Here is an 11,153-nt window from a genome sequence, read left to right on the forward strand (position 1 = left end):
TCTTTACAAAAAATCCTTCCCTTCACTGTTAGATGAAATGCTAGGTGCTGAAACTACAAGGAGAATTTTACAAGAATGTCAGAAAAAGGACAGAATGAAATTTTAAATATTGAAGATGTGAAGATCTCTGCAAATTAAACACAAGGCTAAGCAAGCACTGTCTTATTAAAAGGTGGATTTTATGGAAAAGGTGATAAAAATATTAAAAAACACTTTAAAAACAGAATGAGATATAATTAAACAATGAATGGAACATACTAGTTATATATGTTTGTCATAAACTCTATGAATTTGGTAATTAATTTGCAGTCTCCATTGCTGTGCCTTCATTATCCTATATAAAAAAATGAAAGTAATGTTGCTAACATTTGAGACCTCTGATAAAGCAGGTGGTGTAACAACCTAGCTTCCATTTACACTAGACTAAAATTAGAGTAAAGCTAGCAAAACTCATGCTGTTGCTTCAGGTTTGCACATTGTATACTGGAATTAACTTTAGTTTGGATCATAGTGGGCTGATCTGTTAACTGATCTTAGAAGTGATGTTAAAAAACTATAGCCAAGAACCTGGTTTGGAGGTCAAAAAAAAAAAGAAGATTCTGAGACCAAATCTATGTTTTTTTTATTTTCCTTAAGAGATGAGAAAAGCCTGTTAGTAAGCTTCTTTCAAGGTAACTAATATTCTTTGCAACATTTTCAACAATATGGTATATATGTACAGAGAAGGGGAACTCAAGTTTCAAATAAAAAATGACCAGCCTATGCATGACTTGTAGCTATCCAGCATTTTGATTGCTCATGAATCCAAAAGCATGTCTGCCTTTTAAATCCACACCACTGGATTCTGTTTGCTGAAAAAAAGACCTTGTACACCAAGTTCAGGGGTTTGAGCGCAGTGACTTTCTTGCATTGCAATTAATATATTTCATCATAACAAGTCAGACTCTTTCTGTTTGCTTTAGACAACACCGACTTCACAATGGGCTCCATCAGTGCAGCAAATGCAGAGTTTTGTTTTGATGTATTCAAAGAGCTGAAAGTCCACCATGCCAACGACAACATCTTCTATTCCCCCCTAAGCATCATTTCAGCTCTGGCCATGGTCTATCTGGGAGCAAGAGGTAACACTCAGTCTCAGATGGAGAAGGTAAGTTACTTACACAGGTGTAAAGTGACCTCTACTTCTCCTTGTTGTTCTTTCTAAGTAACATCACTGAAATATATTAACCACTGACAAGGTTCTCACCTGTTTTAATGCACAAGAAGTAAGCCAAAGTCAGAAAATGGAGAACTGAACTGAGAGTTATTTAGAGAAAATACTAAAAAAAAAGAATATATTTTTACCATAGGGGGCAGTTAATTTTGACTTAGAAAAAAATATCTCAAGGACAATAACAAAATGGATTTCTAGTCAGAGAATTTGGTTATATGATTTTTTTTCCCTAAATGCTAACATCTTCTAGATAATGTGATCAGATTTTTTTTTAATGTATAAAAAAGATAGATCCCAGGTAGAAAGGAAGACAGAATATTATTAGCAGCACATAATATGTAACTCAGTTAATTTCTAGACGTTCACTAGAAAAAAGTATCTAAGCAGAGAGTGTTATTTACAGTTTCCAAGAAGGCCACAGAGGGCATAAACCAGTTGCAAGCTCACTAGTAAATTTTTAGTTTATCTTTATTCTCAGTTAGCACTTTTTTTTCCTGAGCCAATAGCTTTACCTCAAGCATTGCGTGTAAATCTCAAATTCACATCATTTGGTCATGCTTGTCATTTCTACCATGGGCATTTTCTCTTGCAGGTTCTTCACTTTGATAACGTTACAGGAGTTGGAGACACTACTGATCCCCAGGTAGAGAAACAACTTGATCTGCTTTCCTCCTCAGAACAAAACTAGAACTCTTCTGCCTCTCCTCCTGGCAGTTTCAGACCCTGTCCAAAACTATGGTAACACTCTCAAACCAAGCAGTCCTGTGGAGGGAAGAAAGGAGGGTGTAACTTATTTGTTAAAAACCAGGGAAAGAAGGCAGGTTGCACATCCTGCACCAGAGCAAGTGATGGTGTGAGGCAGGATGCTTTGGGCACCAGGGTGCCTTCCCGGGCAAGTGCTGCTGGGGGACAGCATGTGAAAGGGGCTCAGCACCTAGAGCCAGGGTACAGCAGTCAGAATTGTAGCTGAGACATCCAAAGAGGGGCAGGAAGATGCTGGGCAGAAAAGAACCCAGAAGTCTCAGTGTCAGGAACACAATTGCACTCGTACAAAAAGCACATTTCAGGGAATTTACCTTGAGAAGGATGAACTTGTTGGCTTAATGCACCATCACCAAAGCACCTGCTGTCCCAAAAGTGACAGCTGCACTGCAGCATGACTAACTACTAAAGACAATCCTTCAGGGTCTTATTTCTTAGATAAAAAGAAGCTAATGCAATGTATCTTCTTATTTTCATGTTTGCACCCCAGTGTGGCATTTCTGAATACATCCAGAAGTCATTCAAGGATCTTCTCTCAGGCATCACAATGCCAAATGCTACACACTCACTCAACATCGCTGACAGAATCTATATTGAAAAAACATACCCTGTTCTGCCGGTGAGTAGTGCTGCAACCTGACTTCAGTGGGATTTCCCATACAGGCCCCCGTGACTCTACCCTAGAGAAGCACCACCAGCAACAGCCCAGTGTCTGCTGGTGAAGAGGTCGTCGTGAGCCATGACGAGAACTGGTTCAGAACAAGTTTGAACCTTCCTGTTGTTGTCAGGTGGAGGCCAGGCAAAAGTACAGTGGCATAAAATATGCCCATGTTGCAACGGTCACAGGGAATAATTAAGATTGCTGTTCATTTGCTAGAAAATGGCTTTTAATTAAAAATGTAACTTTTCAGGGAAATTAAATACATTTTATGACCTGAAAGCATGAAGACTGAAATTGTCAAATTTGGATTTTTTCAAAGCCAAATACCAAATCTTCCCACTGAAAAGTAGCTTTGTTTTTGAAATCTAAGAATGTAAGAACACAATATTCAAAATAAAAGGTGCACACAAAGAGAAGGAAACAAACATTGTCCTTAAAAATTCTCATTACACTGAAAGTGTTTTGGTAAAACAAATAAAGTTATTTCAAAATTTTAACTTAGAATCCTATCTGAAAAAGAAAGTGCCAGATCTAAATGTGTGAAGTAGTCTTTCTTGTTGAGCTTTAAGATTCTGTTACCAGAGGACAGCTGCGACTGACATGCTCGAACACAGGGGTAAATGTTCACTGTTCTTTTAACCATTCAGCTTCATGTCACAATCTTGCATCTCACATTCCTAAATTTTCAAGTTCTCATCAGTCTGACAACAGTAATCCTGTTCACAGGAATACTTAGAGTGTGCGAAGAAATTCTACAGAGCGGGACTGGAAGAAGTTGACTTCAAAACAGCTACAGAGGAAGCAAGACAGCTCATTAATTCCTGGGTGGAGAAAGAGACAAATGGTAAGGACTGAAAAATTAGTAGCAGATATTTCCCCCCCTACCTACCATAATCTATACCCTTCTTTTCCTTTCCTCATAATGTCTAGAAAAAGTGGGTCAAGCAAGAGCAGGTTGCTTCTTGCTATGAAAACAACTCCAGAGAGCAGCACCCTCAGCCCTGTACCCTTCATTGAAGGTATGTGCACACACCGGAGGAGGTGTATCTTACCATGCTTCTGCCTGCCTCTTTCTTAAAGGACGGATTCAAGATTTCCTTGTGTCAGGCTCTGTTGATCTTGATACTGCACTGGTCCTTGTGAATGCCATTTACTTCAAAGGGATATGGAAGACAGCGTTTAAAGAAGACAACACTCAGGAAGTGCCCTTCAATGTGACAGAGGTAGGAGGGCATGGACACAGCTTCTGGCCAAGACAGCTGTTGGCTCACAGCCAGCAGGCTGGATGCTCCACATACAACCTGCTGCTGTCACAGGTCGGGTATTTAGACGGGTTCCTCATTGTCAGAACCTGAGCCTAAGGCCAAGAAGTGTTTGCAAGAGCTGTGTCTGACCAGGCTTCCAGGGAACACCAACAGACAAGGGGGGAATGGAGACACAGCTCTTCTTCAAAAGCAACATGCTTGAAGATTGAGTCCTGTCCCTTATGCATTTGCCTGCTTAAGGAAAAAATTGCTCCCCAGTCACGTAGTCTCACATTTCTCTCTCTGCAGCAAGAAAGCAGACCTGTGCAAATGATGAGCCAGAACAGCACCTTCAAAGTGGCAGCGGTGGCTGCAGAGAAAGTGAAGATCCTGGAGCTTCCGTATGCAGGCGGAGAGCTGAGCATGTTGGTGCTGTTGCCTGATGACATCTCTGGCCTGGAGCAGGTATGGCCCTGGCCGGGAAGCAGAAGAGTTGTCATTTGAGTGGGACTTGGCTGCCATCATCCCTTTTGCTGTCCATTTACATGCCGGCTGCCCACAGCACGGCTGTGCCAGGCAGGCAGGGGAGTACCAAAGCCCCCCAGGTGCCACCAGGTGTTCAGGCAGAGACTGGCCCCTTAGGAGGGCCCTGGGCTCAGTCTAGTAAAATGAACGTAAAGGACCATAGTGCTGCTGTAGCCCTGCAAAATAGGATGTTGCTATACATACCGATCTCCATCAGGCACCAGAAACAGACATGCTACAGGATGTTTTTTCATTTCAAGTGATTTCAGCCTTCCAGGAGAGCACTCAATAGTTTGTTAAACAAGAAAATTTTATCAAAGGGGAAATTAAAACAGGTGTGATGAGGAAAGCATTCCAAGAGCTGACTAAGAGAAAAAATGGGAAAAGTAGCATTAGAAAGCAACTAAGATGAGGGAAGAGATCAATAAAGTAAGTTCCAGGTGGAACAGTTTTGGGGCCAATTTGATTTGATGTTTTCAAGAATGCTGTTTTCACAAAAAAAGCCTTGATCTGATAAAGAAATTTTCAGATGACAAAGTTTTGGAGAACATCTTCAAGACAGATGAGATATAGGCTGTAGTCAGGAAGAAGCATATAAGGTAAACAAATCCATTTAAGATTATATGTAAGTACTACTGTGTACACAAAGCAGATGGAAAAAAATAGTAACAAATGGTATAAATACAGCTGTTAAGGCCATTGCAATCTTGTTTTAGGCATTTCATTCCTTGCCTCTCTTTGCAGCTTGAGAACAAAATCAGCTTTGACAAACTCATAGAATGGACCAGTCCCAATGTGATGGAAAAGAAGAGAGTGAAAGTGTACCTCCCACGCATGAAGATTGAGGAAAAATATAACCTCACAAGTGTCTTGACAGCCTTGGGTATGACCGACCTGTTCAGCCCTTCAGCCAATCTCTCTGGCATCTCTTCAGCAGAGAGCCTGAAGGTGTCTGAGGCCGTCCACGAGGCGTACATGGAAGTCAGTGAAGAGGGCACCGAGACAGCAGGCTCGGAGGGTGTGATGGGAGACATTGAACAGTCCTCTGAGTCTGAAGAGTTTAGGGCTGACCACCCATTCCTTTTCTTAATCAAACACAACCCAACCAACATCATCCTCTTCTTTGGTAAATATTATTCTCCGTGAGGAGAAAAAGAGATGGAAATAATGCTTACCTTCCCCTCAGAATAAGACCCCTTTTACTTTAGTATTGTAGTATAATCTCATCTCTTCACTATTTTCTCCAAGAGGAAAGCCTTAAATATCTAGGGAGATATTCTTGAAGAAGGGTGTGACTTTTCAGATCTCTAGGTGCAGGTATTTCTGCTCACACAACTTGTATGCAGGATTCATATCCAGGATTGAGTGAGAATTTCAGCAAGTAGTTCAGAATATTTCCCATTGTAATTGAACAACTTTGAAAGACAGGACAATTGGTTTGATTTTTGTGAGAAATCCTGCCACTATTATTGAGAATCTGGTTTCTCTGTAGCAGTTCTGTGAAATAAACATACCTTTCAGAATAATCCTGTTCCTTTCTGTTCAACTTGCTGGGTAACCATCCTTGAATTAATGCCTGGACAACCTGCAGATGAAATTCTAAACTTCAGCAAAGCATTCTTCTTCCAAGAATGCATTTGGGCTTCTTTGTCCTGCACATACGATACGGCTATGTCTTTTGCTCTGAGGGAGCATGCAGAATGTCTACCATTTCTTCATAAATCATCACCTCCAAGCACAACATCTTCCTGACTGATACGATTTCCCATCTTCATTCCAGTGACATATCATTGATTTTGTGAATGTTAATTGGTGGTCCCTCTATTTATTCTAATAAAAGCATTGCAAACTAAACATGTCATTACATCTGTGTTACTGCACCACATAACCTGAAACATATGATATAGTTGGTAGTGATTATTGACACAAGTGTTTAGTCTAGGATTTGGATCCTATTTTCAAAACCAATTGTACTCCTATGTGAAGTTACTAAACAGATTAAGAACTTTTTTTTTTATTTTGAGCTTAAGTAAAGTAAACCCTACAGTTCCTGTTCCTACCTTGAGCTTATCTCCATATGGTATATCAAGTAGCTAAACTTTTTTTTTTTAATTTGCTATTGTAATTCCAGATTTTTTTAAAATATTTCCTCTAAATGTCCTCAGTAAATATATCAAGGTCATGCCTAAAAGATAGAGCTTCAAAAACATGAGAACAGTGTTTGTCTTAAAAGGTGTACAGCTTCAGCTCTCTAACACCCACAAGAATCATACAACGACATCTTTCTTACTGCCTCTTGATGTAATAATTCTCCAGAGATGTTACTTCCTATTTCACAGTCTCTAGAGGCAAGGTTTCAGTTTATCCAGTTAAAAGGATTATTAGTGTTAACTGCTGAGTTAAGCAATCTTCCTTCTGCTGAGATGCACATACAGAACTGCAAATTCAGTACTTGAAAAAGGCTAAAAAAAGGGGACACATGATGGTATTTGGAGCTGCCTCAACCATTTGTGAAGTCAGCATTAAATATAACTTGAAATGATGATGCTGGCAGCAGGGAAGCACATTTTCATAGATGCTATGAAGTCTATGGGAGAGCTGCAAATACTGGTTTTCTGGAGACATTCATAAACGATTAGCTACGGTTAATATAAGTATTCAAGAAAAAATTGTTTCAAGAGATACGACATTTCAAGGTTTACCATGTACATTATGTTCTGTTTTTCTTATACCCAAAAGCAGTCAACAGCGTTTTGCTGCAACTAAAAAAATTTACAAATCAGGATTGGTAAAATACTGTCCTAAGGAGCAGAGTGTATTATGAAACTGTTACTAAACTGAAATGAGGATGTCTGTCACTCTGCACTTTCTAGGTGCAATGGCTATAAAATTATGAACATTTATTATGGAGGTATTTATTACATAATGAAGAAAAAATAGCTATTCCCTTGTTTAATCGTTCTTTTGTTTGACAGTTATTTTAAAGCAAAGAAATTGAGAAAATCAAGGCTGAAATGGTAAGTGGCTTCCTAAAAGTGCATGAGAGAGGTTTTCAAGGTACCAAGTCCACGTGATGTTCTCGCTGTGAAGCACACCCATTTGGCTCTTTCTAAACTGGGCCATTAGGTGTCACTAGGCATACAAAGTGATGTCTATCAGTTTTCCGAAACAGAGATATCTACTTGAAAACTAGGTTTGGGAGCTTAGTGTAGGTTCCAATTTTGTTGTTATGCTAACTTTTGTGTAAGGAGATGATCCTGATCGATATACTGAAAATGTAGACCAGTGGCTCTGTTCTTGGAACCCAGTGATTTTTGAAGAAAAAGACAGAAATATTATTTGGTGAAAATCCAGAGGCATTTTAAGATGTCTGTGCCCTGAATGAAAAAATACTGTCACAGTCAAATACTGTAGAAGAGATAGAGCTAATTGGTTTATGAAGGAGAAAATGTCCTCTGAAGAGGATAAAATGAGAGTCAGAAGTGCAGATTCAGCAAAGTCGAATAAAGTCTATACCCCCTTATCAACAGCTGGGCCCAGAACTGTGCCTGTGCATTGCTGGTCTGAGCCAGCAGGACTTGCTGTAAAGGCATTGCCATGGGGAATGTGGGTGCTGCAGCTCCCGTGGGAAGCAATTCTGCAAAGAGCAGCATGGGGGATATTGCAAAAGTATGAGGGAAGAGCATCCATGAAGGGAGCAAAGACTGCCTTCCGAGCTCTGAAGTCCAACAAGAGCTTAAAAACATGTACCACAGTTCCCACAAAGTCTAGGTATTGTCCCGTAGCCCTTTTGTTCCCTGGCAGTATGATTGAAATTAGTACCTCAATAAATTGCCATCTGTTCATCCGCTACACTCTATTTTCACTAGAGTACTGTGTTATTTTGGATACACAGTACTGCTAGAGGTCTGAGGAACAAAAACAGCCACATGCAAACACATTCTTTTCAATGCTGCATAGGACAGCATTAGAATTGCTCTGTGGACTAAGTGTGCCTTTCCTTTTCATGTCATTTGGGGAAGGGTTAGAGCTGACACATCTTCTCTGCCCTTTGGGGAATGTAATTGTCTAAAGAAAGGCCTACCTTCTCCTAAGCAAGCCAAACCCATGGCTGAAGGCACAGAACTTTACAGGCAGTATACTCTAATCATAGCCACCAGAGGAAAAGCACTCAGAGAACCTCCTGGACTCCAGAGGAAAAGCTGTCCTGGGCTCCCCAAAAATATTTGAGAAAGCACAGCATGCTCAATCAAACTGAAAACTACATATCCACTTTGGCTTTGATACAGAGCAGTGGTCCAGTTTTCTGTTTCTTGTGGCTAGTGAGCTAGGAGTCTTCAGTCTGGAAAAGAGACAGCAGAGAGGGGATTGTCAAGGAGCAGCAATGGTGAGACTGCTCTGCCAGGGAAGGAGACCCTGGGCAGCAGGTGGCAGACAGTAAGGCAGGGCAGGGGCTTCCCTGCTAAGATGTTCAATGCTTTAGTTCCCAATACTACCACTACAGTCCAGCGATTCCCAAAGAAGTCTGTAGCAATGAGGTAGGTCAAATACCAAGCCTGGAATTTATGTCCACACATCAGGGTTTAGTAGTCCTAACCAGAAAACTGTTACACATCAAGGAGTTAGTGACCCACAAAAAAATTGACCTGATCAGGCACAGGCACGTGTTGTGCTATGGTGTGCTATGTTGTGCTGCACATATCTCTTGGCCTCCAGGCCTACACTGTGCTGAACATACCTCATAGCTGTGGGATAAACTCCACCTGCTAATCGTAATGGAGGAGCTCGTAGATGGTCCCAAACTGACACCTGGTGATGCTGCTGCTAGCACATCCTTGTCTTTATCTTGAAGTGAAGCAGTATAGTTCTATATAAATGTACTTTTCTTCCACAGTAGAAATAATAAACAGAGTTGTTTACTTCTAAGAACATACCTATAAAATTTGTAAAGGTCACACCACCAATGAACCTCTGCATGTAGGGGATATGTGAAGTGTGCTGTGCCCTGCATAAAGATCTATCCAATGCTGCACAGCTTGGGGTTCCCACCATCTGAAGGGACATGAAATTATCTGTGCTCTCTCCTTTTTCCCTCTCATGTTACTTCCAATAAAATGCATTTTAATCAGTTTCATAGTAGTGTCCAAAATGAACACTTGCAATGGTACATTACAGGGTCCATCTCAGTGGGGTTAATGGCCAGGCACAGGGATGCAAGGTAGCAAGGGCCATAATCAAGAGACTCAATTTAAATTCTTCTCTCCGGTGAGGGGGTGTAGACACCCATGGAGGCATCTCACAGCTCTATCACAAACAGTGCTCTGATTCAAGGGAGGGCAGTTGCTTCAGATGGGCCTGAGACCAGGCAGCCAGACTCCTAAGAAAGGGATGATGTCAAGAGCAGAGGTTTCTGAAGTCCTGGATGATATGGAGACAATGACAGAGATTGACTTTTTAGTATCTCTTCTGACACAGGAACATAAGGGTATTATAAGAAGTTAGTAGGAAGCAGATACAAAAGAAACAAATAGAGGTAGCTGAATGATAGACCTCATGGTCAAAGGATGCTGGAGATGATAAAAATTTACATGATTTTAAATGGAGATTGAACAAAACTGTGGAAGATAAATTCATTGAGAGGTAATAAAATTACAGAAAATACTACCAGCTATTGAAGTCTCAGGACTGAAAATAGCTTTTGTTAAGACCCTGACAGCATGACCAACCTCAGCAGGAGCTTTCCCCCACACGCTCTGTGCATGCGTTCAGGAGCCTGTACAGGGCACTGGCACCATTTTAATACTAGGGGTGTTCTTTGTGGGAGGAGGACATGAACTGTCCTTGGCCAGTCACAGCCAGTTGCAGCTAGCCCTGTAATGAATGAAAAGAACTTGTATTACAAATCTTCAGACAGTCAGAGGAGCATATGGCATCTCTCCTCGAGCATAATTAAGAAAGGGTTGTGGGAGAAATGCAAGAGGTATGTTTAGAGAAACAAAACAGAGGAGAGACTTAACAGGAGATGTTATTGAGAGCACAGTGGAAGGCATGCTCTTGGGAGGAGGTGCTCCATGCCAGAGGAGGCACCCCTGAGGGACTGCAGCCACAGGTAACCCATGCCAGAGCAGTGACACCTAAGAGGGACTGCAGCCCACAGGTGACCAACACTGGAACAAGGAGACTAGACTACAGGAAAAAAGTGGGCAGCAACAACTGGCAGATAGAAAGAGTTACACATCAGCCCCAGCCTCTTGCATTTCCCTTGCATTACCAAAGGGACTGGGGAGCACTGAGTGTAACAAGAAAGCTAAAACTAGGAAGCAGAGAAGGAGACTTTTGGGACTGAAGCTGAGTGTGGGGAAGCAGGATGAAAGGTCTAAGTGTGTAGTTTGTGACATTGGTTTTTGTCAATACTTGAATCAACAACACAAATTTTATGTTAATCAGTAAGAAATTATGTGAAACTCCCCAAGTCAAGACTGTTGCCCACAACAGAAGTCCATTTCAGCTGAGCCCTGGAACTCCAGTCACTGCCTGAAATCCACTGTAGGTGCTTGTTTCCAGGCCTGGACCTCAGACACAAGCTTTGTAGCCTTGTCTCCAGGCCCATCTCTTTTCCTCATTACTAGGTGTCAGGGCTCTGAGTGCACTAATAAGCCTTTAATGGTCCTGACCAAGCACACCTGGGAGCCTCTACCCACACCTATGGGCCCAGAAGCAATAAGCTATGCCCTGGATCTTCAGTCCT

General features: G+C 41.4%; 1 protein-coding gene across 1 annotated transcript; it reads left to right on the forward strand.

Annotated features, from left to right (window-relative positions):
• Window positions 1-979: 979 nt before the first annotated feature.
• On the forward strand, window positions 980-5,551 carry LOC130146246 (ovalbumin-related protein Y-like). Its single transcript, XM_056332220.1, has 7 exons — window positions 980-1,147; window positions 1,806-1,856; window positions 2,466-2,594; window positions 3,363-3,480; window positions 3,717-3,859; window positions 4,190-4,345; window positions 5,150-5,551. The coding sequence occupies exons 1-7, from the start codon at window positions 980-982 to the stop codon at window positions 5,549-5,551; spliced, it is 1,167 nt and encodes a 388-aa protein (XP_056188195.1).
• Window positions 5,552-11,153: the final 5,602 nt, after the last annotated feature.

Source organism: Falco biarmicus, chromosome 3 (genome assembly GCF_023638135.1).
Source record: "Falco biarmicus isolate bFalBia1 chromosome 3, bFalBia1.pri, whole genome shotgun sequence".
In the NCBI taxonomy this organism is placed as follows: domain Eukaryota; kingdom Metazoa; phylum Chordata; class Aves; order Falconiformes; family Falconidae; genus Falco; species Falco biarmicus.